This window comes from Macrosteles quadrilineatus, unplaced genomic scaffold, assembly GCF_028750875.1.
Source record: "Macrosteles quadrilineatus isolate MER2022 unplaced genomic scaffold, UCM_ALF_1.0 Scaffold_6__1_contigs__length_79288215, whole genome shotgun sequence".
Lineage (NCBI taxonomy): Eukaryota > Metazoa > Arthropoda > Insecta > Hemiptera > Cicadellidae > Macrosteles > Macrosteles quadrilineatus.
The window spans coordinates 14,760,761-14,788,284 of record NW_026542599.1 but is presented as its reverse complement, the minus strand read 5'-3'; the positions used below and the strand labels follow the sequence as shown (position 1 = coordinate 14,788,284).

Here is a 27,524-nt window from a genome sequence, read left to right as displayed (position 1 = left end):
AGACACGAAAAACGTGCTTCAAAATTTACAATGGGATGAAAAGTTTACTTGTGTTGGTTAGTCTATGCTAATACTTTGTAAATAATTTGTACCGTACTTTCTATTGGTACTTTTTACTTTGTACGTTAACCTCTCTGATAATCTTAAAAGTTATGACGTAGCTTTAGACTTTCAACCTTATTATACCTAACCCAGACTTTTTAAAATTAAAGCCTCTTTTTAGTATCAATTTTAAATGTTAAAGTTATAATTTAAAGTAAATTTTCAAATAAATTAAAAATAAATATATAAACAACACATTAATGTGGAGCTAAAATAGAGGTAAATTTAATGTGAGGCATTAAATAGAGTTAAAATTTTACCTCTAAACACATATTTTTTTAAGAAAGTATCTCTTATATATTTTATTTATATTTTTCAGATGCCAAGGTGAAATCTATCGTTTGCAAAACAAACTCGAGGCAGCAGAAACAGAAAAAGATAGAATCGAAATGGAAGTTGAGAAATCACAGTTGTTAAGCACAAAAGCAAGAGAGGAACAAAGAAAGTTGCAAGAAGAAATGGCGAGATTACAAGAAATGTACGACAGAGCTGTACTGCAGCTTGGTAGAACCAAGGAGAATGAAGATAAATTCAAAGAAGACATGGATAGAGTTATGGTTGACTTGGATATGATGAGAGAACGTTATGACAAGTCCCAGATAGAACTGAGACGTGTTCAAGGAGAGAGGGATAAACTACAAGCAGATGCTGACAGACAGTCTTTTGAACTAGAGAGAGCTCATGCCATGTACAGTAAGGCACAAGCTGCCCAAGAGAAAGCTCAGGAAGAGTTGGCAAGACTTTCGATAGAGCTCGAAAAGGTTTATGACAAACAAGATAAGATGCAATCAGAAATGAGGAAAGCTCAGTTGGAAGCTGATAGATATCGATCTGAAGCAGAAGCTCTGAAGGAAGAAGCAGAGAGGCACGCTGCCAGAGCCGGGAAATACCAGGACTCTCAGGAACGAAACAAAGAGGAACTGGAACGACTACGAGAGGCAGCAGACCTCCTGAGAGGTAAATATCAACACGAACAGGAGAGAAGTGAGAGACTGGCTCAAGCTAACGAAAAAATTGAGAACAGGATGACGGAAATGCAGTTAGAACTTGAGATCAGTCGTAGTGAAATAGGTAAATATGTAGAAGCACAAGAAAAACACCACATGGAGGTAGAGCGCTTGCACATTGAGTGTGAGAAGGTTAGAGATAGGCAAGAAAAACTGCAGATAGAGAATGACAGACTAAGGTCAGACTTGGCTGGTAGAGGAGGTTCAGACATGGAATTGGAGAGACTAAGAGACAGGTTAGATAAGACTCAGCAGGCTCGAGACAAAGCGGAAGTAGAAATAGGCAAACTCTCTCGTGACATTGAGAGACTTCAGGTTGAAAACGAGAGATTGCTCTCTGATTACAGCGGTAGAGGTGCTGCTGGGGACGCCGAAGTGGAAAGGCTACGGCATAAAGTGGAAATATTACAGGAAAATCAGGAAAGGTTAGAGCTAGAAAACAATAGACTGATAAGAGAATTAGAAAAGTCACAGCAACATTTAGGAAAGTATCAAGAAAACAATGAGGTTACCAGGATAGAATTTGATAGAATGAGTGCTGACATTTCCAAATTGCATGAAAGGCTAGAAAAAGCTCAAGCAGAAAATCGTAAGTATTCAGAAGAAAAGTTACAGTTAGAGAAAGAAATACAACAGACCAGAAGAGCACTTGAGCAAGCCCAAAGTTCCAGGCAAGATATAGATATTAGGATAAGAGAAGAGATGGCTAAGATACAACAGGAGCAAACTCACGCGATTCGTGAAAAAGATAAGATGGCTTCAATCTTAGAAAAGAGGGAGCAGCAAGCTGAAAAATTGGAACAACAATTTGCTAAGCTAGAAGCTGAAAGAAACCAGTTGACTCTTGAACGGGACCAGCTGGTACTACAGTTAGAAAAATCTCAAAATATGCTAGTGACATTCCAGCGAGAATTGCAAGACACAGAAGCCCATCTCGAGAGAGAAAAGGATGAAAATGTAAAATTAAAGAGTGAAATCCGTAGATTGTTAGCAAAAGAAGCAGGCAAAGAAGGTATGGATAAGGAACTCAATAAGATGCAACAGGCGATCACTTCCAAAGAGCAGGAGGTGGTAAAACTTCAGCACGAATTGCAAAACAAAGACAGAGAATTGGCAAAACTGCAACAGCAACTGCAACAACACCAGCAACAGCTGCAACAAATCAGCAGCATGCAAGAAACTGAGAGTGAGCAATGGAGAAAAGCCATCGAGACCGAACGCAAAAGAGCTGACGAGCTGCAGAAACAACTGCAGTCGATGCAACAAGCACAGAACGGAACCAAAGATGAAACAGCAAAAAGAAATCAAGCTCTTGAGAAACAAAATCAAACTCTTGAAAAACAGTTGCAAGCGCTACAAGCGGAGGCTAGGGAAACTATTGAAGCACTTCAAAAGAGAGTTCAGATGTTGGAGAGAGAGCTTCAGAATCAACAAACCGGAGTCTCTGGAGCCAAGGAAGACGTTCAGAGGTTGTTGAATGAGTTGGATAGGGCTCAGGCTGAACTGAAGAGTGCAGCAGTTGAGAGGGAAAGGTTCCAAGCCCAACTGGAGATGCTTTGTCAAGAGTTGGAGAAGAACCAGGTTAGTTGGAGGATCGTCCAACTATTGGCAGGATCTGTTTACCCAATGGATGTTTTGTATCTTACACGATTTTCTTTCTCTGTCTTCTCTCTTGTTTGAAATTTATGGGTAGAATATTATTTATATCAGTCTCTATGTTTAGAACGGCATTATTTTGATTTTCACTGTGTGCTGCTGTTGACTACATATTGAAATAGACACTATGCTGCCTTAAGTTAGCGTAACAGCTTTGTGTGAAAAGGATATTAAAAAAATTTGACTATTACGTAAAGTTAAACTTTTGAAAAGTGGTCAACCTCCATTAATACTTTTCTAGGTAGCAATAGTCATATCTTATTGCATTAATTACTACCTTTGACTATTGATACAACTGGACATTCTCTCTCCATGTTATATCTGTCACCAGTTTTTAATCAAAATGGGCTTAGTTAAAGAGAGCCCATATAAATTTGGGGACAGCTCGTCCATGTAGATGGGGTGTCTTCTTCTGTATCCAATAGTCCATGTCAAATGTTAATTCATCTTTGAAACATGATTTACTCTAAAATCTGAACATAAAAGCAATGTCTACTTCAGTATGTAGGATCCATGGTTAAAGATAATTTCCAGTGATTGTTAGTTATAATTTGTCTATTATTGGTTTGTTGCTGAAATATTTTATACTGGGCATCCTCCAACCCTCCAGTTATGTTCTTCAATATTCAATTTTATTTTAAGTTAGTTTACTTTTAATTTACTTGTATGCACACAGTTATTAATTATCATTAAGCTTTCAATGTAGATAGTTTGAGGTAAGTACCGTACACTAAATGTTCACATTTTACATGTTTTTTGACACATATGTATTTTAATTTATGTCTTGGACAGCCACAACTAATACATTTAACTATTCCTTTTGTTCTTCTTCTGCATGGAATACTGTGCGTTGCACACAATTTGCACGGCGATGGCACAATAAAAATTACCTTTCTTTTCTGGAAATCATGTTTTAAGACAGCTGTTTGAGAGTTATTTGAGGCACTACGGAGCAAAAAGGAAATATGTTGTTATCATTTGACAACATAGAAAAAATTATATGTTGAATTTCGGCCCTTCTTTACGCCTATCAAATAAAAGTCAATTTCAAATTTGAATTTTCAAGCAGATGAGATGGGTGGATGATAAAACAGCTGTCTTTATTTGGAATGTTTACTGGGTGTCACAATATTTGCAAAACAAATAAATGTATTGTTCATATTGATGTTATCACACCACTTATGATGGCACTTACTTTCACAATCGTTTAACTTGAATGGTCAATGATTTATACAATTATGAAGTGGGATTATATTCCATGTCACTTTAAATGTTTTAATGGAATCCAGGTTAGTAATTCAACTAGCACAAATCAAATGAGCACAAACATAACAAATATATATAATTAAAAATAACTAGAATAAATTGTACGGTAGCATTTATTCGAACATCAGATTCAATAATAAAATCAAAATCCAAACTATATTTTTATTTTATTGTATTTATATATGAATTTGCAATAATTGAGTAATGGAAGGACAACCACATCAGCAAATTTATATTCTATTATTATACTTTTGAGCACTACATTTTAGTATGTATTCCAAAAATGTATTGCACTTGGGTGTTAAAATGTTTGCTTGTTCAATTTTGCTAATTGTTTATTATTTCTTTTTATATTATTGCAGTTAATGCATTTTAAGATTTATGCTGTCATGTTATCTATGTATTGGCGTACCTATATTAGCATAAATCTCAGATTTACCAAAGCAACAAATTTGTTTCTTAATAAACAGAGATGTCCTTGACAATAATTCATTGGTAACAGTGGCTGCACACAAATTCAGAGGTTTGAAAAACAGGCAATTTCTAATATAGAAACTATTGTTCTATAAAAATATCGCTGCAATCTTGAAAACATCAATAAATTGTATACATTTTTATTGTGTTACAATACCGCAATAATAGTATTCTTACACCATTTAAAAAATTTGTTTCAAAAAATTCAAATAAATTGTTTAAAACCTAAATTACTAATATTGTAAAATTATATATGGTCCATTAATGAAAAGTATTTTGATCAAATGAAAATATTGAATATTTAAAATACTAAACAATATAGAGCATAGGTGTTTCTGCCTTGATTTAGAGTTTTACAATAAATTAATATAAACTTATTCTGGAAAAAATTTTCAAACTTGAAGATATCCTCTCGTAAAGCAACAGTAAAGAGATAATAAAACAATATTCATGTTAAATTCAATTCAACCTATTTTTACCTCTAATCTCACAAACTAAATGTTACTTTTGTATTTATTTTTAGCTGGAACTTCACGCAGCAAACCAGAAACTCGCAGCTGGCACAGCGAAAGCTGGCGAAGAAAGTAGTGTTTTGAAGAAACAAGTAGAAGAACAGAAAAGACAGTTAGAAGAACAGAGAAGAAAGATAGAAGAGCACAGGAAAGGACTAGACACTAAAGTAAAACAAGTAGAAGAAAAGGAGAAGTCATTAGCGGACTACGAAATGAAACTCAAAAAGAGAAAAGAAAATCTTGACCAGAGAGAAGCACAATTGCAGAAGGTGAATATTCACTTTGCTAAAAAGATCAATGTTTGTCGCATACAAAGTAAAGCTAAAAAAGTTGTTCAAATCAATCTTTCAATGTATGTGGTGTACAATCGCCAGTGATAATTCAATTATGGCTAAATAGGAAAGTCGTTATTAAATTATTGCTGAATAATCTTTCTGTTGGGAGTAACCTTATTTCTGAAACTTTAAAACTTACAGATACAAAAGGTTATAAAGATACAAAAACAAATATATACCATGATAAATTTTTAATAATTTCACTGCCACTGACATCATCTTGATCCAAGGAAGTTTGGAATTTGGTCATGAGTGACTGTTGACCATTAGACCTGAAGAAATTCTCTTCCCAACTAGAAAATGCTGTCACTGAGGGTAACATAATCTTACTTTTGTGTAGTAAGGATTTTTGTGTTTCTTGATCTAGAACTCATTCCTAATCAGGTAAGCCTGCTATCCTTCCAAAAATCTTTCAGCGATTTAATAAGTTTTATAACGAAACACACTTGACATTCCAGGGAGGCCCTCAGGCAGGCGGTGGAACTGAAGCTATGCAGAAACTAGAAGTGGAAGCTGAAGTCCTTCGCCAGGAACTGGAGAAATCTCGAGACGAGATAAAGAGATCACAAGAGGAAATGGAGAGATTGTTACAACTGGTACAGATGAGTCAGGAGGAGCACAACCAAAAGGACAAGGCAATCAGTGATCTACAACAGTGAGTGATTTGTGATTCTTTTGCGAGTCGGTCGTTCAGTCAGTAGCGTGATGGAACTCGTAGCGATGTTGTTGGTTCCAATAGGATTTTTCAGTACACAGTTCATTTTTGTTCAGTCAATCTCTTAGCTAAAAAAGTTCCTCAAACACTTCAGGACTATGTAGTCTATCTTTCAGTCATAGTGGGGTAATGAAACTGTAGGTAGCGATTTTGTACGTTCTAATACAAAACGTTATCAGTACAGTTCCTATTCTTTATTTAGTTTATCCTAAAATGTTACACACACAGAATAAAGACCTGTGCGACAATTCTTTTGTGAGTCGGTCGTCCAGTCAGTAGCTTGATTGACTGGAACTATATGTATGTATAGTTCGGCTGCTTAGAAAACGACCTGCGCGCTAATGCTAAACCAATGCTGGAGGAGGTCGCTTTCTAAGTGGCCGAACTATAGCGATTCTTCGGTTCCCGGTTCCTAAATCTTATCAATACAGTTAATTTGTGTACTGTACCAAATCACTTCTTCTCTTGACATGCTCCGAGGCCTACATCGAGAAATGCAAGGTTAAAACAGCAACCTTAAAAATTTAATGTTTTTTTTTTAATTAACCTGTGAAAAATACTTGATATTCATCTTTGAAGATCTTTATTCATTAATCTGAACGACATGGACCCAAATTAATGATTGATTAATTATACTTTTCATATATCTCTGATGGCTGGTTGAAGAATCTATAAAATGAATAATATATAAGTATACAAATACAACTAACCACTCATTTTCTTAAGTAAAACCAAATTTACAGTGTTATGTGATTAAATTTATTCTTACTCCATTTTTTACAGAGCTTTAAAGACTGCACAAGCCAAGTTAAGAAGCCAACAAACTGCCAATGCACAAAGAGAACAAGCACGGAAAGCAGAAGAAGTAAGATCAATGGAAAAGTTTAATTTTTCCTCAGAGTATTTGTTTTTGCATTCATTTTCAGAGGATGGATAGAATAGACCAGATAAAAATGCTTTATTACCATAATCATGATTATTTTTTACAACTTAAAACAAAACTGTACAATGGACAACAAGCAAAGACCTTGTTAAATGGTTCAAAGTACCCTTTTTCAAAGTAAAATCGGTTAACTTCTAACAGTTAGTTAACATCTGGTTAACCTAAAAATAGTATTGTTTAGAATTTAATTGTAAATCACTGCATCTTTTAAAATATTTTCTTCTCCAATTTTTGAAGTACCCTAATTAAAGTTAACTAAAAATGCTTGTAGATAAAATGAAGTTGTTTTCCTGCAACTTATTTTTTAGTTAAACTAATCAAGTCAGTAATTTACCAGTAATGTAAATAGCCATCTTACTACCTTATATTTAAGGAACACTTATGTCTTAAGCATACAATTGCATTACTAATGCTCTTTCTTTTTCCTCCCCCTCTCCTATGACCTCTCTTTATTTTACATTATTTACATTTGTTTTGCGCTTATCAGGCTGGTCCAGCCGGTTTCTTGAAAAGTTTATTTTAATAGAAGCAATTTAATACCTAGAGGAATATTTTATAATTTGGAGGATTATTTCATTGTTAGAGGGAGTCTGTAGTTAAAAGTTGTTATTGTTGATTACTTTGAGAACCGAATTGTAAATTGAAAATCGGTGCAGTCACACGAAGCAATCATAAGCATTTAATAATTCAGTATTAGCACGGTTTACTTGGTTTTTGTTTTTTGTTTTTGTTTGCTTCTTTTGTTTCCTTATTACCTAATCCCTGAAGCAGAATGGCAACACTCCTCTGGATGGTTGGGAGAACGGAGTGGACGAGGTCGAGGAACTGTTGAGTGTGGTGCGACTCAAGGAGGACCGCATCGAGGAACTCGAGGAGGCTTTGAGGGAGAGTGTGAGAATCACTGCGGATAGAGAGAGAGGGCTACAGCAGGAGGAGCTGAGGCGCAAGGAGATCATGGAAAAGGTACTATAACTTGTGGAGAAATATGTAATAGAAATCATAAGTTATTAATCCATCCAGGACCGGATTTTTTTCTCTGGTAATATTTTTTAGGTTATGTCCTGTTATGAGGTTATCACGTTTCTCTTGTCCCCTGTAGGTAGGCAAGCTGGAGCAGAGGCTGTTATCGCTACAGACGGCTCACGCTCTGCGATGCAGCAACTGCAGACCGTTGTTGACCAGACTGCAGCAGTTAGAGCGAAGACTGACTCAGCTACTGGACGAACGAGCAGAACATCTGCAGGATCTCACTCAGATGAAGTACGATTCAGCATAACCTGGCAGTATTCTGTGTTGGGATGTTTTGTCGAATCTTGGTCTAAGATGAATTGATGCAATGCATCAATAAAGTATTCTGTTTTAAGACTTAGTCACTTGAGGAGAAAGATTCCGTTGGCACAACTTGACTATGGAAGCTTATATCTTCAAGTCAAATCTTTTGCTATGACTAGTGCTTCATTTATAGAAATTGTAGGAATAACTGTAGCTTTTATTCCTCCCTCCAACCCTTTTAATTCCAATTCTTTTGTAGACAAGTGCAAAGTATCAAAGAAAGGGAAAATAGTACACAGCATCAGATTTTTTCTGATTGCCAAACCAAATCTGAAAAGTATTGAAAGAGTAATGTTCGAGAAATTTCTTTTTTTATGCATTTTCATAATTTATACATAAATCATGCATTTTCATAACTTATACATAAATCATGTAACTGACTGGGATGCATAAGTGGTGTTCCGTTTGCTTTCAAATCCAAGGATAGCTGATTGAATTGTGAGAAGGATAGGCCTAAACAGTGTCTTTTGTCCTAAACATTTGATGGACGGTGGACACCTCCTTATCCTGCTTGCCCTACACATAGTATTTTTACAAATTTCCACTGTCATGGCTTTAAATATATCACACTGTAAACACACAAAAAAACCTAAGTGTCGATGATAAAAAGTTTTAGTCTGTCAGTCAGAATATCTCAGCTGATTTTAATCAGAGGTCTATACTTATAACTGACAAATGGTTCTTTGTAGCCATCTACATCTTGACCTTTGTTAAAAGTGTAAATCACATCCCTGTTTTAAAACTGCAGGTAGTTTTAGAATAAAATGAACGACATATTGTGCCACGGACGGAGTGCGCTTACTTCAATTTCTTTTGGAGTGACCCCAACATTTCAACAAACTAGATCCGAGGACAACTTTTTATCAACCACAGCATCCATACTTTAACAAAGACTCATCAATAAGTCTTTCTAATTAAATATCTGAGTTATTAATTATGCTAATGTCAAAATACGGTAGCTAAATTAAAAATTGGCTATAGGTGGGCCACATATGGGATACGTATACTTCAGCAGGTACCTAAAACTCTACACCATTGAAAAATTTCTTTATATCCATGTTGTGATCCACATTAAGGTTGTTTGGAGCCTAAGCCGGCCATCAAGTAAAAAAAATAATAAAGAAGCCTTGCCTTCCTTTCTCTTAGAGACCTCATTGAATTTCTTCTTAATAATATTCACATGTCAGCAGTTGGTTGGAACCTAGTCAATGATAGCTAACCCAAGAATGTTTGTAGGCAGGAAGCTCTTGAGGCAGCTATTAGTGAGAAAGACGCTCACCTTGCGCTACTAGAAGTGTCAGGTCTGCGTACTGCGCGACACGCGCAGGAGGCAGAGCAGCTGCGCGCAGACCGCACTCGACTGATGGAGAGGCTGAAACAAGAGGTATAAGACTTGCCTGTCTCCTTCAGAATCAGAATTTCTTTACCATTCGTCAACATTACATTGCTATAGACAATGTCAAAGAACACAACAAATACAGTGATGCAGTGTAAAAGGAAAGAGTATCATGTGCTTGTCAAATTTAAAAGTAACAGAATAAAATATTTACATCGAACAACAAATTAACATACTAAACCCATGAATAAGATTGATTTATTTTTCACTAGCAGAGTACCCGTCCTTCGTACGGGGTTGGCATATAATTTTAAAATGCTTATTGCAGTTATACTCAAGCTTTGCGTTTGCAATGGGGGAGGACAAAGTTTGATAAAATTTGCTTCTTTAAATTGACGGTATACTAATGGTATTACACATCTACCATAGCCATAATGTTCTACCACTTCACCTAAACAATAAAGAAAAATAAATTATTACGAATTCACAAAAAATCACAAATTATATTCATGACATTAAAAACATAAACATAACTGTAAACAATCATACTTTGACAGTTCTCATTGCGTATCACAGTTTTTGTTTCAGCTTAGTTCAAATTAACTGTTAACATCAATGCAAAAAAATGTATAGTGCCCTGTTGGTAAATCTTATAACTTTTTATTGCTTTTGAATATCATAGAACCAACTTTTTTTAGTTGAAACAACTGACTAAATTCGTTAATTCCCTTTAAATATGAATACTCGTAAGGTTAACAGGGGGAACTACAGAGCCGTTGGGGCGGAGCCCAAAAGTATTTTTGACATAAGAATATGCCTATATGTTAATCGGGAATGTGAGCTATCATCGTACCAAATTTCAGCCCAATCTGTCCAGTGGTTTATGCGTGATTGAACTTCAAACAAACACACAAACTTTCACATTTATCAACTTTTGATTTAGTTTGGGTTTCAGCTAAAATGGTTGGATTTTTAGGTGTCTGTTGGCAAGTTGTGACAGTTTATTAAAACAACATTTATATATTTTTCTTGAGGTGGCAGTTTATAGCACCGAGGCAAAGTTTTAATGCTCACAGTATCTAAATCTTTTGTGGCGTTTACCTGCTTAATTTATTCCTCCATTCTCCTATACATGTATAAAATGGGTATGGGTAATAATTTAAAACAACTAATATTATTCACTTACTATTATTAATATGAGACAATGTGTTTTGTTTAGACTGAACATAGCATGCGTTTGATGCAAGAGTACGCACCCCCTCCCCCTCTCAACACTTCGGGAGGAGAACTTAGTCTCTCCCAGTCTTCTCTCTCTTCCCTCCAAGCTCTCTCTCAGGTAAAAAGATATAAATCAGACATAAATACCCATAGAACTGTCAATAACCAACACAATTAAATTGTTTATGCACCACTTAGAGCCTTGTCTTATACAAAGAAAAGTGTGATGTTTTAAACAGCACAACAGCGATTACAGTTAAATATAAAGCATGAAAGCACTTCTAGTATAAATAATGAACTACTGTTGCTTGACAAAGCTTCTTTTGTGAATGATAACGTGTTCTGTGGCAGGCAAAGAAATAATATATGTCTGCAAAATTACTTTCTAAAGGTTTAGATAAAATGTAACGCTAGTATCATTGACGTATTCTGAGCCAATGAACAATACTACAGTTTTGAGAGAAGAATGTTTATTGAATTAATTTGGATTTTTAGCCGTAGGTATAGCTGTAGGGCGGTATGTTGAACTGGTGCGTAGATATTTTTTTTGCACTAAACCAGTGATTTTTCAGTAACGTGTTCTATTTAAGCTGAGTTTGATTTTTTCTACCGATTCAGACAATCTCTTACAATTACCTTAGTCAGCAACTTTCTTTTAGTACCTAGTTTTTATTTATCACATTAAATTAACTTGCACTTTACTGGTAAAGTGACTTGACTTTTCTATTGACATGCAGCTTTCCTTTGTTGGACTTAAAAAGATCATGTTCAACGTTCACGTAGATTAAGCTTATTGTAAATTTAAATCACATCCATAGGCCTACTAAGTGTTCATCCCTGTAAGATCAAGTGAAATTCCTAAAGCTGTATTTACAGGCCAATAGTCAGGCAGGTTACCTGCCATAGGTAACTTAAAATACAGTAACTGAGGCATATAACCTGCCTATACTTGCTGTTCATTTATTACCAAGCACAGCATGTAAACTTGACATTACACTTAGAAACCACAATGACAATAGCATTTATTGAAAGATTTTATGGTATCAAAACTTTCTAAATCTTACTTTTCAGATTGATCAAGAACAGCTGGACAATGAAGATAGAACAGGATCAGAATCGAGCGTTTGACAGAGAAGCTCCCCTCGTCACGTTAGAACATGAAGGAAGGTTGTAATCATTCTGTGATCTCAGGGACTGTTTGACCACTATTTATTTCCAACTACGTTAGCAGTGCATCGATTAGTTGAATTTGATACGCACAACACAAGCTTGTCCGTTGGTTTCTGCTCTCCGTCGGTTTTATCGACCACTGCCTTCTACTGTGCATCTACGTTAGCTTAGTCGATGTGCGGTTCGCTACTTCTCCGATGTACATTGATACTGTTAATATATACATAGTGAGTGTCTAATTCATTCCTTCGGAAGTGATTCGGTGAGGACACAGTGTGCTACCGACAGATCTAAACATAAAAGACAGCTTTCCGAGCAATAACTGCAAGCAACTTACCAAATAGTATTCTAAACGTTGGTCTTTAGCGTGTCGTTAGCGTATTGTGGTGTCAACATCGTGACAATAACGTTAGGCGGAAGCCTAAAACTGCGTCCCTGTTGTACAGTGCCGATCTTGTGATTTCCGTCAGTTTTCCGACTTAACCTTGTTTGCAAAAGCTGTTTGATGTAATGGGGCCAACAGTAGCATTTGGCGAGTCACACCTTTTTGACAGTGGTTTTTTTATGATTCAAGTGCCTAATGGATATGGTCATGTTTGGTAAAATGAATTTAATTTTGATCGATTGTAATTGGAGAATGTTTGTTGGAACAGTTATACTTTCGGATAAAGTTTTATCTCAAGATGGACTGAGAATACTTTAAAATTGTAAAGGTACAGTACTATGAGGACTTATTTGAAGAGTAAAATATGTTATTTTTTAAAGATTTCAATAGATTTCAGAATGAGCTTCTAAGCCTTTAGAAATCTATAATTGTGTAAAACAACTTAAAGAATGAAAACAATGTGAAATTTTTGTACACAATCCATATATAAATCAAAATCAGTTTAACGTTGGTAAATACAGAGAAATATCTTCTTAACTATAATATCCTTGCCCACAGCTATCCTGAAAACTCGCACTAGATTTCAAAGGTTGACACTAAAATTATTTCATTGTAAATAAGATGGTCCATAAAATTCTTAGTTCTTAAACAAAACTTGCATTTAACCTCCAATCCACCATTATAATGTGTTTTGTCAAACTAAATATCTAATTGTCAAATACATAGAACTCCATACTGTTTCTGGGCATAGTTCAAAACTTTAAGACTTAATCGTGTATAAATTGAAAACACCAAAACTCAATAACCCCTGTAATATTCAAAGTGTATAGTGTTTTCTTGCAGATGGACCCAGGGTAAATTCAGAGTACAAAATCCATAACATATTTGTAAATATTTTGACTGTTTACGATTCCCACAAGGGCTGTTAACTAATTGTAAATATTTGTAACTTTGGTTTTAATATTTTTCCCAGAGGATATTTTTTTCCATGACCATACTCATTAAGTTACACTTTCAAGGTATCGTTCGAGCTACATTTGTAAATCCAGCATTTTGTATCGTTGTTACAGCTTTTAAAGTTTTAATTAGTACAATAGCTGATTATTGAAAACCAGAATTAATTAAGTTGAAAACCGATCTGTATCGACAAAATAGAATTACAAATAAAAATCTGCCATATTGTTTATGGCTTGTGTAGCTATGGGTGTTACGGTTATAAATATGTATAATTGTTAATGATATAATGTTAGTTAAAAGTTATCTGTACAAAATCAATTATTGAAGATCTAGTTGTATAGATACAGAAGTGGCGCACAGAATTGTAAATTTGTCTCTAAAGTTTTAAGCTTTCATAGCCTGAGAGGAAGTAAGTTGATTCTTTTTCAGAAAATTATTTAGCTTAGCTTTAAAAATGCTTACAGTATATAATTGATATGAATATCGAAATGTTTACAAACTTAATAATGTAATATGTTTCCATTGGTGATGGTGTTTCTCGCAAAGATGTAATTAGGCTATCTAAAAGTGAAAATCATTATACAATCTATATAAAATCCATCCTCCTAATTTTGTGTCAGCCATTATATTTTAAATTTATTTTCTCCAATAAAAAAAAAACTGAGTTTTAATTTTTTTTCAAAAGGTTTAAGTGGAGGGACATACCATATGCCAGCCATACAATTCTTTGGATTCATGTATATAAATGATTCTGTTCTGTATCAATATGTCAACCTAATTTGAAAAGTTATCTATTTAGTCTATTTACCATTAACTGAACTATTCAAGCTTAATTACTTAGCCAAACCATTAATTAAACGGTTAATTGAACCGTTTAGTTGGATAACCTACTCAGTTTTTCACCGAACAAAAACAAAAAAAAATTTGCAAGACTTTTGAACATATGAACTCACATCTAGAACCGCCATAATCAATAATTCATATTGCCTTAATAAATACATTTCTGAAAAATCTGGTTTGAAATTTGTTAATATCAGCAAAGAGTTCTTTATATCAAAACAAATAGATTTTTTTGCATTTTACACCAGTAATTCTAAATCAGGTTGTTCAGAAATGTAATGCAGTGTTATGATTTCAAAAGCTTTCTTACTAACCCCTTAATGAAATTATCCTAATAAACCAAAGAAACCTATCTCTCTCTCTCTCTTTGTCTATGGCTACTCTATTCTAATGTCTGTTTGGCCTATTGTGTTCACAGGGCGTATTACTACACTACTATCGAGTCAGTGTTCTAACCGATCATTAGTAATTATGTAAAGCCTGAATTATTCTAGGGAAAATTTACGATATTCTTTCGTTTGAAATTGTTACAAACATTGTATAGGTTTACTAAGCTGTTATGTACGATTGGTTGTTCGAATCTATCACGATTGTTTCAACTCCCATATCATATCTCAACGGTTATCATTTACCCATCATCGTTACCAATTGTTAAACTTAATGTTACATGGTAGGACTAATCGAGTTAAATTATGATTTAATTCGGATGATAATTAATTTAACTGAAAACAAAATTGGATTAGGTGTAAGATTTATTTGCATTGAATTTCTTATGAGTTCTAAACCGAATATATCAAATTGTGATACAAATTGCATCCGATATTTTTGTAACTGTTTGTTTGGTCTTGTCTATTGTTTATTAGTACTTGTATTTCCTTAGAGCAACCTCATAAGGCTGTTTTATTTTCATTATTTATAAAGACACATCAATGTTTTGTTGATAAAATAGAAATAAATAATTCATATAACAGTTTATAGAGAGTTTATTACCCTGAAACTATCTTAATTTGTTGTGACTATGTATTACATTTTTGCTGTTTGTATCTTTTACTGTTAAAATAGGCATTGTTCAATAGGCAATTATTCAATAGGCAATTGTTCCAGTTTGAATATTTATATTCATTTTGCTGGCGTCTGTATTTGATTCCATATACTATGGTGTTGCTACCAGAGGCTAATCGATTTAAATTTAAACATGTTTGGATAGTAGTTTACTGTAGTAACTACAGGGTGGCCACAGACTGGGAAAACTTATCTTCGATCTAAAAGTTTTATTTTTAAGCTTATGGAAAAATCTGATTTTGTTGTCGTTTTGTTTTAATGTAGATTTAAGAAAAAATTTGAAGAATTTAACACCCAGCGGTGTACAACATTTGCATGCTCAATTTTGAACATCTTCCACAGTCATGGTGACATCATTGCCTCCCACAATCACGGAAAAACTGTGAACGACACCCGCGAACACAATGATGTCGTCAATTTTTGATCAAGCATCTTAGCAAATGCTTTCCACCATTGCAGAAATAGAAATATACTCTAAGCTTGTTTCAACTCTACCCGAGCTTGGCATCATTTTCGGCCCAACTGATCCTTTGAGCTAACTGTTGGTACCCAAAAATAATAATATATTGGGGAAATTCAGATTCCTGATAATAGGTACACTTGGTAACTGGGAAAGACAGGTTTTGCTAATGAGAAAAGCAGGTAAAATGGAAAAACGGGAAAGGAGTTCTGTGACCACACTGAACTACCTAGAAATGTGCGTGGTATGAAAGTTTACTAATATTAAGATACACGGTCCAAAAAATTTACGGTTTTCAAAATATTAAAATTTATACTAACAACCTTTAAACCATTGAAAATAGAAGTAGACCAAAGCTTCCAGATTAAAGTATACGAGCTGGTGGCCCGTCCTACGTACGGGAATCGAGTTGTCAACTAAAACGGAATAATTCAGAACATCTAGTTTACACGCATAGACACCAATTCTGACAGTTTTAATGGGGAAGATTACCTTATAAACAATGTAACGTGACCACCTATTTATTCAATTCGAATATAGACCTTACATATGGCGATATGCATTTTAAATCCGATAATTTTACCATAAAACAGCATTTGTGTCGATTTGAAAAATCTTGAAGTGAGATTGGCAACCGATTCACACTTGTTTTGAGTAGAGTAGCTACATGCCACCTCCAATTGCATACTGTACTACTTATGTACTTACCGTACCTCCGTGACCACTGAAACTTTTATGAGGATTCTCTTCTATCACCTGCCTCTTCAAAATTTAGATCCCAGTCTGAGGATGCATTTCATAACTTGATATTTCCCGTCTATCATGTGGTACTCCTTTGAATATACTTTTTACAAGTTTATGCACAGCCTGTCCATCCAAGCTGTACCTACTTCTGGAAAGCATTCCTATATTTGGGTGTTAACACATTTCTCTTATCTCTCTGTTCTTTTGTATTTCGACCTCCGGGCCGTTATCTTGAACTGGTCTGTATATTTTCTCTGCACTTTATTATCTAACCCAGCATTAAGGTTTTTTGGTTCTATGGTCAGTGCCCAAGTTTCTGAATCATCAGTACTACGGGGATAGTGGGTATGGTATGAGTCGACTTTGTTTTCTGCTGCACCCTGCAGTTTATTTGACAGTTTTATAGAGACCTACTACACCGATTGACGCTTTCATTACTAACGAAAATTTTAGTATGCCGACATACTCACAGAAGTAGGTACGTAAACCACGTATATCTTAAACAATTAAGCGATAAACTGCTGAAAAAATATTTCCCAAATATGAGTTGAAATTTGCAATGCATAAACTAAATACTTACACAGATTGCATTTACGACAAAACTTGAGTAAATGCAAGTGTTTGAGATGTTTAGTTCAAAATAACACATTTCCTGAAAACGCAGATCCTTCACGGTAGGGGAAAACTACCTAAATTTTTAAGGGAAATAGTATGTAGGCAAACGCCAACGAACAATATTTTTGTAAACAAACAACTCGTAACATAAACATTTCAATGGCAGTTATAAACCAGCTGTTAGTTAAACCAGCATTAAAAATACTTTAAATTGCTAGCGTCGGCTGCTAGACTTTTTAAAAATTAAAACTTAATTTCTAAAAAACTGGGACCCTAAACTAAAATTATGGCTTCGACATTCCCTAGTTCTCAAAATTATCTTTCTTTCAACACAAAAATCATGAAAATCCGTCGAGTGGTTGATTCAGAATCGTGAAATAAAAAAACTCTTGTTTCGTTTTAATATTATAGATTTTGTTCAGTCTTAGATTTTTCTGGGTATTAAAACTCATAATTTTGTCACTATTTGTTTACTTCTTGTAGACAGTATCTCCAATCAAAAAAAGTTTATTTCTTAGAAACATGTATATAAATGATATGTTTACAAAACCTTAACTTAGTGAACTATTTACAGTGATTCAGTTAGCAACATCTGTTAAACCTCTCAGAGTATAATCTAAGCTCCGTAAATACACACATAAGGCAGTCCCCATAAATATTTAATTATGTTAACAGTTATTAAATTTATCTTAACGTTATACCATACAAAATTCAACAACATTTTGATTTTAGTCGTAACACAGAGGGTGATGGAAGTCCAAATTTAAGGGGTTGTTGGATTGGACCCGAAACAACTGTTTATTTTATTCACACTTAAACCTGATCAATGATAAATTTAGTGTCCACGTTCACTTTTCTCTGGCATAGTTTGTTCCTTTGTTCACTTTTCTCTTGCATAGTTTGTTCCCTTGTTAACTTTTCTTCTACATACTGTAGGTTGTTCCTTTGTTCACTTTTCTCCTGCATAGTTTGTTCCTTTGTTCACTTTTCTCCTGCATAGTTTGTTCCTTTGTTCACTTTTCTCCTGCATAGTTTGTTCCTTTGTCCACTTTTCTCCTGCATAGTCTGTCTCTTTGTTCACTTTCACACATGTATTGTGTAGTCCTGTTTTTCTCTGTCTCGTTCGTGTCTGTACCTGTGACAGAAGAGTCATTAACAAAAACTAAAAACTTTGTGTTTATACAATACATCCTTAAATATTTGACACTTTGAACACTAAATACTCAAATTGAATAGAAATGTGTTTAGCAAACAGCACTTTGAACTCACCACTATGATAACGTTCTACAAAAAAGTAAACAACATTTTATGATATGGTTGCATTTTTCGGCTTTGTGAAGGTAGTAGTAAAACAGATTCCTAATCTAGTTTACTACCTTTGACCTGAAGTTATTTTTTCATTGTTAATTCATGGAGTGGTTTTGCAAAGACATTAAAAAAAAAAATCATAAAGTGTTTTTGGTGATTTGGTGTTTACAATTCTTAGTTTGAGAAAAACTCTATTTATACAGATTTATATTGTTTAAATCACAGTGTCTCTTAGCCTGTCAAACTCTACAGAGTGTTTTAAATAGTTTACATTTAATCAATATCAATACTTTCCGAAGCAACCGATTTTCGCCCGGCTCAATTTTGGTCCAACCTGATTTAGACCTAAAGACCGGAGATTTTGACCTGACCTACAGTAAAGAGTCTAACAGGTAAACACACGTACATAGAAAAGAAGTATTTATGTAAACAACAAATTTGAAACATTTTTGGTCAGCCAACTTATCAAAATTCCAGTAAAATTCTAAAATTGTCACAACAGTGGATAAGTTGTCAATAGCTTTGACCATTTTTTTTTGTCCTAGGACGTTAGGCACGAGCCTGGGATTGTTTTTCACATTACTTCAGGCTAGACCTAGGGGTTGCGGCATTATCACATATATAAAATCCATTGGTGACGTGGCGGGATCAAACCCAGGACCTCAGGGACTGAAGACCCGCGCTCTAACCACTAGACCAGCTCGCTCCCCAAGCTTTGGCCATTGGGGACAGTAAAAGTGAAAGGAAACGTAAAAAATTAATTTAAATAATTAACTCACTTGTTGACCAGTGTAGACAGCTGGTGCTCGAGTTCCTCGTGTCGCAAGAGTCTCAGTCCCCCTCCCCCCTCTCTGTCTCTGTCACACTCGGCCTCGGACAATTCTCTAGAGTCGGAGAAGCAGGAGGGTGGCTGAACAGTCACTCGCACGACCGACCTGCGTCAAATGTCTCATTGGGTACACCAGCAACAGCAACAATGAAAAGTGTAAGGTGGTTTTTAGCTATACACTATAACAGTGTGTTAGCGTTAGCTAAGATTAGCTTACTATTTCCAACTTATTTCTTCTACTATTTTGTATAAAAGTAACAAAATAAAGTCACCTTGGTGTAAATTTGCAATTCAGCTTATCAATTTGATGTGAACAAGATGAACTTACAAGCTGAATTGGCATATGATTGCTACGTCATTTAAAACTGACAATTCTACCTGTTAAGAATAGCTGACAAGCTGATTTGAGAACCATTGCTAGTACAAGCTGAACTAGATTTTCAAACTGAGGTGTTTTGAAAGCTGCTGAAATGAGTAAAATGTCTAAAAAAGTGATGGGTGTAGGATAGATTCCAAACCAATGTGTTATGTATGCTAAAAGTCCAAGAAAGTGATGGGAAGCAGGAAATATTATTTTTCAAACTAAGATTTTGTACAATCTTACAGCAAACAAAGTGGTGGTTTGCAGGATAGAGTTTCAAACTAAGGTGTATTATATAGGCTAAAAAAGTGATGAGACCTAGATGAGGGTAGATCTTCAAAACTAAGGTGTCATGTACCAAAAAGTGATGAACGGTAAAATATATTTTTAAAATAATAGTTTTTTGTAGCTTAAATGTCCAGTGATGCAGGGTAATTCTTCAAAACTGTGTTACGTACGCTAAAGTCGCTAGTGATAGCTATTGAAATGCACCTACTTGCGCTACCTGGGACGACTCGGCACTCTGCGACTCAGTGGGGGCGACGCCTCGGCAGACTCCGTGCTGGAATCCAACTCAAACACTGTGGAGTCTGCAGCAACACAACGTAAAAATAACACACAACACACCACACGGACAGGCTCGTCCCTACACTCCGCGAGGTCTCAATCGGGTAACGAAAAGATCTTTGCCAGAGGTTTTACATTAAGTTTACTGCCAAAGAGGGGAAATGATTTGAAGGGAGTGGTTTGAAAATTATTGGGTATCTATCAGCGCCTGGTCTTAAAGCTACCTCAATTCTGTTCCTCTTCAAAACAATCCTAACCAAAAACTTGGCTTTTGTAAAAAAATATATGAAATTAATGAAATTGTAGCTCTCCTAAAAGTATCCAGCGTTGATACAATTTGGATTAAAAGTGTAAAACTGTATTTGAAAGATAATTAATTACCACTGATTGAATGTGAAAAGCAAAATCTATAGAACGCTAAATAAATATAACATTTTTAGATTTTTGAAATTAAAAACGCTAAATTTTGATTTAGTGTACCTTACTGAAAAAAAACTTATTGTTGAAACTGAATTGGAAAGTTGGAACAAGCCCGTCTCAAGTGGTGATTAAAGGTAATGTCACTTAGCTACTTATTCTCAAAGAAGAAAATTGTCTTAAATTAACTAAAAACTGTATCATAATGTAACTTTGATAAACAACATAGCCTATCCAGGTTTGATTGTTAGTTCGTTAAGTTTATTCCATACATACTACATAAGCCCTAGCGCTACAGTAGAACCTCGATAACAAGAATTTCACAGGGATTATTAAATAAAACTTGCACAGTTGACTTTTTATCGAGGTTTGCATGTAATCATGATTAGGGGTAAAATAAATTCTAAGGGATTTTAAAAGTACACCTCTTTTTAAGGGTGACTTGTTATCGAGGTTTGACTGTGTTGAGTGTCAGACATTTTCGTGAAAAAGGATTTCTACATATTCATAAAATAAAAATATAGATACAAAATACAATTTTAATTGCTGTGTAAGCCAATTGAATAACTCCCACCAATTTACAGGAAAAAAAACAAAAAAAAAAAAACAGAAGACACATAAGATGCCAGTAGGTGGGGAGGAATCTCTTTGCGGACGTGAAAAAACGGCCCTAACTTAAAAATGACCCATCTCATTCTTTTGAACCTGAAGGCTTGAGTAGGTAGTGAATGTGTTAAAAGTTTACTACCAGACCTTTGTCATACTCCTTTGTACGCATAGTCTCTTACCACTCGGTACTCAGTGTTTTAAACAGAACCCATGTACATGTCCCAGAAAATATATCCAAGACAAACTCCATTGTTTTTCCATGGAGGCAAACTAAAAAATATATCTATCCAGCATATTTCTATCCAGGCAAAACTCAAGGAACATTTCTTAACGCAAATCTTATGAGGGAAAGTGTCTGAATTTGAATCAAATCATAACTAAAGCATTACAATACTACACAGCCCCACTCTACTCACCTGTGCTGTGGTTCTTATGAGCGGGGGTGGGGTGTCGCCGGTGAGAAGGTTTGCCCCCGCTACTGTCGGAGTCCGACAGGAAGGCTGTGTTCGCTTCCACCTTGCGTCCGACAGGCAACGTCTGCTGACTCGATATACACGAGATCTCTGTAGACATGCAGAGAAATAGAGTAATATTTGGCGATTGTTGCGTTTTACAATACCTTTCCAGATAAAACAGAGTTTCAAAGTGAAAGTTTGTTATTTTGCTTGTTGAAGCAGTCTTGACACCTAGAACTCAATTAAGGATCAGTTTAACAAGTGTTTTTGTAATTTTTATTGTTGCAATTGTTTTTTTCTTCACAATTGATAACTTGAGTTTAGAATAGGCTACAAAACTGTTTTGCCGTGAATTTACTATCTTTTTTTTTCATTTCAAATCTCAAATTGTCATTTGGCCAAACCCAACATCAGCAAGCAGGAATAGGGAAGTTGGGTGAATTCTAGGTCAACCAGTGAGACTATACTCAGCTTTGCTATGAGGATACCTCATCATTGAATGGGCAAAAGGTCAAAATTTAAAAGTGTAGACTTGACACGGCAAGAATTCAGCAATGAAATTCAGTGGTGACACCAGCCACTTAAGACTAGAAAGAAGATCAACTGGGTTGAAACCTTCCCTGCACTCAGTTTGGTCTGGTTTCATGGTTTTGTATAGGTGGACACAGGATAATGTTCCCATTTAAAAAAATATTTGTGCCAAAACGTTTTTTTTACAGACGATCCTCCAAGATCTGAAGGAGTTGATATGCTCTAGTAAAATAAATAATATAGATAGTGGATTGTTTACGACAAGAAGTACATAGCCTATTGTAGAGAAAGTTTAAGGCCTTGACTGATCTATCATAGCAACTTTCAAAAATTACACGAAAGATGCTGCGTCTTCCAGCTTCTATCTCTTACTAATCTTAAGTTGATCCTGCCCTGATGTAACAAGATTTAGTCAGTACAAATAATGTCAATAACAATTCATAATTATTGTACTTTTGGCTCATATTTAAGAGCATAATTAGTCAATGATGAACGTTGTAGTAAATTTGAAAAAAAAACAAATTTCTTATCCCACCAACAGAGAGTAGACATTTCCATTCAAAGCTGATGCCAAAAAATATCGTTTCCCAAGCTCATAATTATTATCCTTAGTGCTCATAATTTAAGGCAAGAGAGAACAATTATCTGCTAATCATCTCTAAATTTATTTCCCATGCCCCCAATTATTTTCCCATAGTTTAAACTTTAAATGTAAACACAAATATACATTACTCAGTTTTTTCACTGAGGTGGAAATTCTAGTTTCATAGCTTGTAACAAACATACGTTTCTGCCACTTGCTTAATTTCTTCCTGTAGGAGATAAGATAATGTAAAAGTAAAACTCACTAACGTGCTTGGATTTGTTCACAGTCGTAATTTTGTGTTCCTACGCCCTACACCTTGAGCTCGGATAATGCCACTTACGTTTTCAAATCATCAAACTATTTTTGACGACCCATAACATTCCAAAGCTTCTACTCACAAAACATAACTATTTTTAAACACAAACTTCCACAATTTCAACACTACCAAATTTCATATTCAGTACAAATACACACAATGTACATTTTACATACAATATGACAACTAAGAGTTCAATACTGTGAAAAGTTCATCAACACAAGAGTGAAGGTGCATTCTTCACAAGCTATCCCTCGTTTTACTGGAAATTTATATTCTTCCTAAAGAAATCAGTTATAAGGTTTAAAAAATGTAAATGATTTAATGAAAAAATTAACCCCATTGACTGAATTGTGTGATAATATGATTTTTAATAAATTAAATTTGTAAACGTGATCAAGAGAGTTAAAGAATATCTTTGTAATATTTGTTACTATGTTAGTGTAATTTTTAAGGTTTATATTTTATTTTTATTATGGACTGTAAACCTTTCTTAGTAATTACAATTCTTATGAGCTATGATGATTTCAAGATTTTGTTTTAAAAGTCATTGACAAAAAAAAGTTAATTTCTTTGTTACAACACTGTGCCAAGCAAAAGCTACACGATACAAAATTCTACTCAAATGTTTCCAAAGATGTGATTGATTTACCTGCTCCTGCAAATGTACTGTAGTTCCTCCAACCTGCATTTAAAATCTTTGTGAGCAATTTAGGTATATAACTTGAGTACTGAAGTTAACGTTATCTATGTGGTTTCAAGTTCAAATTACTAAAATGTGTTATTTTAAATAGTTTAAAGGTAATAAAAGGGTATTCACTGAAGTAAACAATACAACATTACAATAAATACAGATACATAAAAATAATGATACATGATAGTACAGGGTGTGGCAAAAAAAGCGATCTATTTTTTTGCAGCTCACTGTTCAGCGATAGGCTGTCTGTGAGTGGTGGGGTTCGGCTCGTTGGAAAATGGAAAGCCTACACATTGCCATTATCTTTAGTCATAGAGCAGTGGACACCAGAGCAACCATAAAATCATATCTAAAAAGTAATGGTTCAGTCATTGCAACTCAACGGCAGTTCCATGCATTCTTTTAATTTGGGCGACGTGGAGAAGTTCCGTCCCATAGTACAATCATGCAGTGGGTTACTAACTTTAGTAAAAGGCTTCTGCATTCAAAAGGTAGCTGAAAAGCTGTCTAAAGTCAGATCGGACACCAGGCAACTATCATTCGATAGAGTTTGTGCTGCTGTGGAAGACAGTATTCTTAGGTCTGCCCGAAAACACGTCTGCTTTGAACATGTCTGTCCTCTCGGTTACACGAAGACTAAGCTAAGCCCATCCAACGGACCCTTGTCTAAGATATCACAAATACGAACCTAAGCAAGGACCCGTATCTAATTGTACGTACCTAAGCTAAGCCCATCCAACGGACCCTTGACAAAGATGTATCACAAATACGAACCTAAGCAAGGACCCGTATCTAATTGTACGTACCTAAGCTAAGCCCGTCAGGAGGACTCTTGACAAAGATGTATAACAAATACGAACCTAAGCAAGGACCCGTTGTCTACTAATTGTACGTACCTAAGCTAAGCCCATCCAACGGACCCTTGTCTAAGATATCCCAAATACGAACCTAAGCAAGGACCCGTATCTAATTGTACGTACCTAAGCTAAGCCCGTCAGGAGGACTCTTGGAGGTGCCGGGTTTGTTCCGACCCCTGGAGTAGTGGTACTCCTTGACTGGCAGCCCCTCGTAGCATTCTCTCTGAGAAAACGTCTGGAATTGTAGCGAGTGCGCCATGGCTTGGGTAGGTAGACTGAAGGTGGCGTAGGGGCAAATCTCATAGTCAGCTCCTACAGTCATACCAAGGGAGTAAATTACTTGTGGAGTAATACGGTATTATACAGTATGATACAGTGTCACAAAAATGTATAGCAGATGATAAGCAAATAAAAACAAAGTTTTCACATTGTTTGGTTAAGTCTGCTCCTGTCCCCCGGTGAGACAAATCCACTGCATTTGCATATATTGCCCTCTGTGCTTATTTTTATTTTAGAGGTTTTTGTAGATCTCTATGAACCAGATGTCGTAAATTTTGTATAAGAAAAGAACTATTTAAATGAGAATGTCTGAGATTGCACTAGTGTGTTAGTCTATCCAAATTTTTACTAATGATTTATTTGACGAGACCCAAAGGATGCTATAGCTTACAATGAGTCATCCTGACAGTATGGCAAGGTTAAAAAGTCTGCGATTCAACATAAATCAGTAATTTACATCAGGTAATCTGTGGATGGCTTAATTTAGTTATATCCATTTTATTTTTTTAAACCGGAGATACCTTAAGCACTGCAGTTATCAATTTGGGGTTTATCTTCCTATTTTATACTGTTGGCTGGGTTTGTATAGTATTATTGTATTATTTCAGGCAATTTATCACACAATAAATGTGAACACGTTGCGTTGGAGCTTAAAACCAGTACTATTATATAACCAGTACTTTAGTTCAGTGGCGTAGCCAGGATTCTGCTTTGGGGGGGGGCCCGATCCGGGGGGTCTGGGGGGCATGGAATACCCCCCAGGACTAAAGGGGGGAAAACTTTTGGTATTTTATGGTGCTAAATTGCAGTTTACAACACCTCTGGAGGCTCTAAAGTAGAGAATAATATTGGTGTATTACTACTAAAAATTTGTTTTTTACTGTTCTGAAATCTAAACAAGTTGCCTAAACTACTATTAATCTGCGTGACGTAATTTTAATAAAATAAATCAAGCTAATAAAACTACACTCAACTTATAGAATAAAGCATACTAGTGGTCGTCCGGTGATCGAAAACTCGACCAAAAATGTGTAATGTACACGCAATGACTATTGGATACTGAAGTAGACACTATATGTACCAGCTGCCGTCATTTTTTTCATTATAAAACATTGTACAAAAGACCCTATATAATCGGCACGGTACCACTCCGGCACTCCAGTAATCCGCGTCTTTTGGCGGGAGGTCTTCCGCGCGGTCGCGGCAAAATTCTGATTATCTCCCGCGGCCGTGTACATATCATCATTCTCTCCCGCGGTCATGAAAACGTCATCGTCGTCTTGCGCGATCGCGGCAATATCATGAACATCTCCCGCGGACGTATAGACGTTATCATCGCCTCCCGCGGTTACGGAAACGTCATCGTCGTCTTGCGCGATCGCGGCAATATCATGAACATCTCCCGCGGACGTATAGACGTTATCATCGCCTCCCGCGGTTATGGAAACGTCATCGTCGTCTTGCGTGATCGTGGCAAAATCATGAACATCTCCCGCGGTCATGTGGACATTATCGTTGTCTTCCGCGGTCGTGGCAAAATATTGTATCATCTCCCGCGGCCGTGTAAACATCATTGTCTACTCCCGCGGTCACGGAAACGCCATCGTCGTCTTGTGTGATCGTGGCAAAATCATGAACATCTCCCGCGGTCATGTAGACATTATCGTGGTCTTTCACGGTCGTGGCAAAGATTTTAACATTTCCCGCGGCCATGTAAACATCATTGTCTACTCCCTCAGTCACAGAAACGTCATCGTCGACTTACGCGATCGCGGCAAAATCATAAACATCTCCCACAGTCACGGAAACATCATCGTCGTCATGCGCGATCGTGTCAAAATCACGAACATCTCCCGCGGACGTGTACACGTTATCATCGTCTCCCGCGGTCACATGTCATCGTCGTCATGAACGATCGTGGCAAAATCATGATCATCTTTCGTGACCGTACACGCTATCATCGTTTCCCTCGATTACGGAAACGTCATCGTCGTCATGCCCGATCGCGGCAATAGCGGTTTCCGATCGCGCGATCTTCGGAGACGTGTTTTAATTGCATTTTTAAGTGTTTTTATTGATAACATTCCAGTAATCCGGTATTATATATAATAACAACACGTATTGTGTAGTGTGTTTGCACTCATTTGACTGTTTCTAGAACGCGCGTTGCAACGCTCCCGTGTGCCGTGTGTAGGCCTACAGGGTAACTAAAAAAAAATTTCGGGGGGGGGGCCCGGCCCCCTTGGGCCCCCTCCCTGGATACGCCACTGCTTTAGTTTGTACTAATATACAATCCAAAGATTGGTGTAGAAAATTTAATGATGTTAAACAGTGTTTCATTTTGGTTAAAAACAATGCATGTTGTGCCATATTAAATCCTATTTAAGTCTAGGCTTTTAACATCGTCCAAGCAATTTTAACCCACATGCAATCAGCAAAAAATAATGCAGAAGGATGCAAACAATGTTTAATCTATGGAGATGCAAACAATGTACAGCTAAATTGTACACTACAAAGCAAATAAAAAGCTACAAGTCTGTACAGATTGAACATAAATGATAAACTTGCATGCAGGAACCCACA

The 27,524-nt window shown here is 35.8% G+C and overlaps 2 protein-coding genes across 8 annotated transcripts in view; one reads left to right on the top strand and one right to left on the bottom strand.

The window, feature by feature from the left end:
- Positions 1-15,212, top strand: part of LOC128996965 (ELKS/Rab6-interacting/CAST family member 1) — a 142,765-nt gene extending 127,553 nt beyond the window's left edge. For 5 of the 7 annotated variants that reach the window (XM_054422523.1, XM_054422520.1, XM_054422524.1 and 2 more), the window contains 9 exons: positions 422-2,690; positions 5,029-5,286; positions 5,811-6,007; positions 6,851-6,932; positions 7,782-7,973; positions 8,110-8,270; positions 9,579-9,726; positions 10,898-11,014; positions 11,968-15,212. In XM_054422523.1, the coding sequence (XP_054278498.1) occupies positions 422-2,690; positions 5,029-5,286; positions 5,811-6,007; positions 6,851-6,932; positions 7,782-7,973; positions 8,110-8,270; positions 9,579-9,726; positions 10,898-11,014; positions 11,968-12,024 (3,481 nt within the window). In that variant the 3' untranslated portion in view covers positions 12,025-15,212. Of the gene's footprint in view, positions 1-421; positions 2,691-5,028; positions 5,287-5,810; positions 6,008-6,850; positions 6,933-7,497; positions 7,974-8,109; positions 8,271-9,578; positions 9,727-10,897; positions 11,015-11,967 lie in introns of those variants that run through there. The other 2 variants (XM_054422525.1, XM_054422527.1) reach the window with 1 other exon arrangement.
- A 2,386-nt stretch (positions 15,213-17,598) lies between these two features.
- Positions 17,599-27,524, bottom strand: part of LOC128996634 (cell adhesion molecule Dscam2-like) — a 55,560-nt gene continuing 45,634 nt past the window's right edge. Inside the window, exons 27-31 of the mRNA XM_054422040.1 lie at positions 24,786-24,974; positions 21,637-21,783; positions 20,133-20,217; positions 19,217-19,372; positions 17,599-18,264 (exon numbers count right to left, since the gene is read on the bottom strand). Coding sequence (XP_054278015.1) covers positions 18,213-18,264; positions 19,217-19,372; positions 20,133-20,217; positions 21,637-21,783; positions 24,786-24,974 — 629 coding nt within the window. The 3' untranslated portion in view covers positions 17,599-18,212. The remainder of the gene's footprint in view (positions 18,265-19,216; positions 19,373-20,132; positions 20,218-21,636; positions 21,784-24,785; positions 24,975-27,524) is intronic.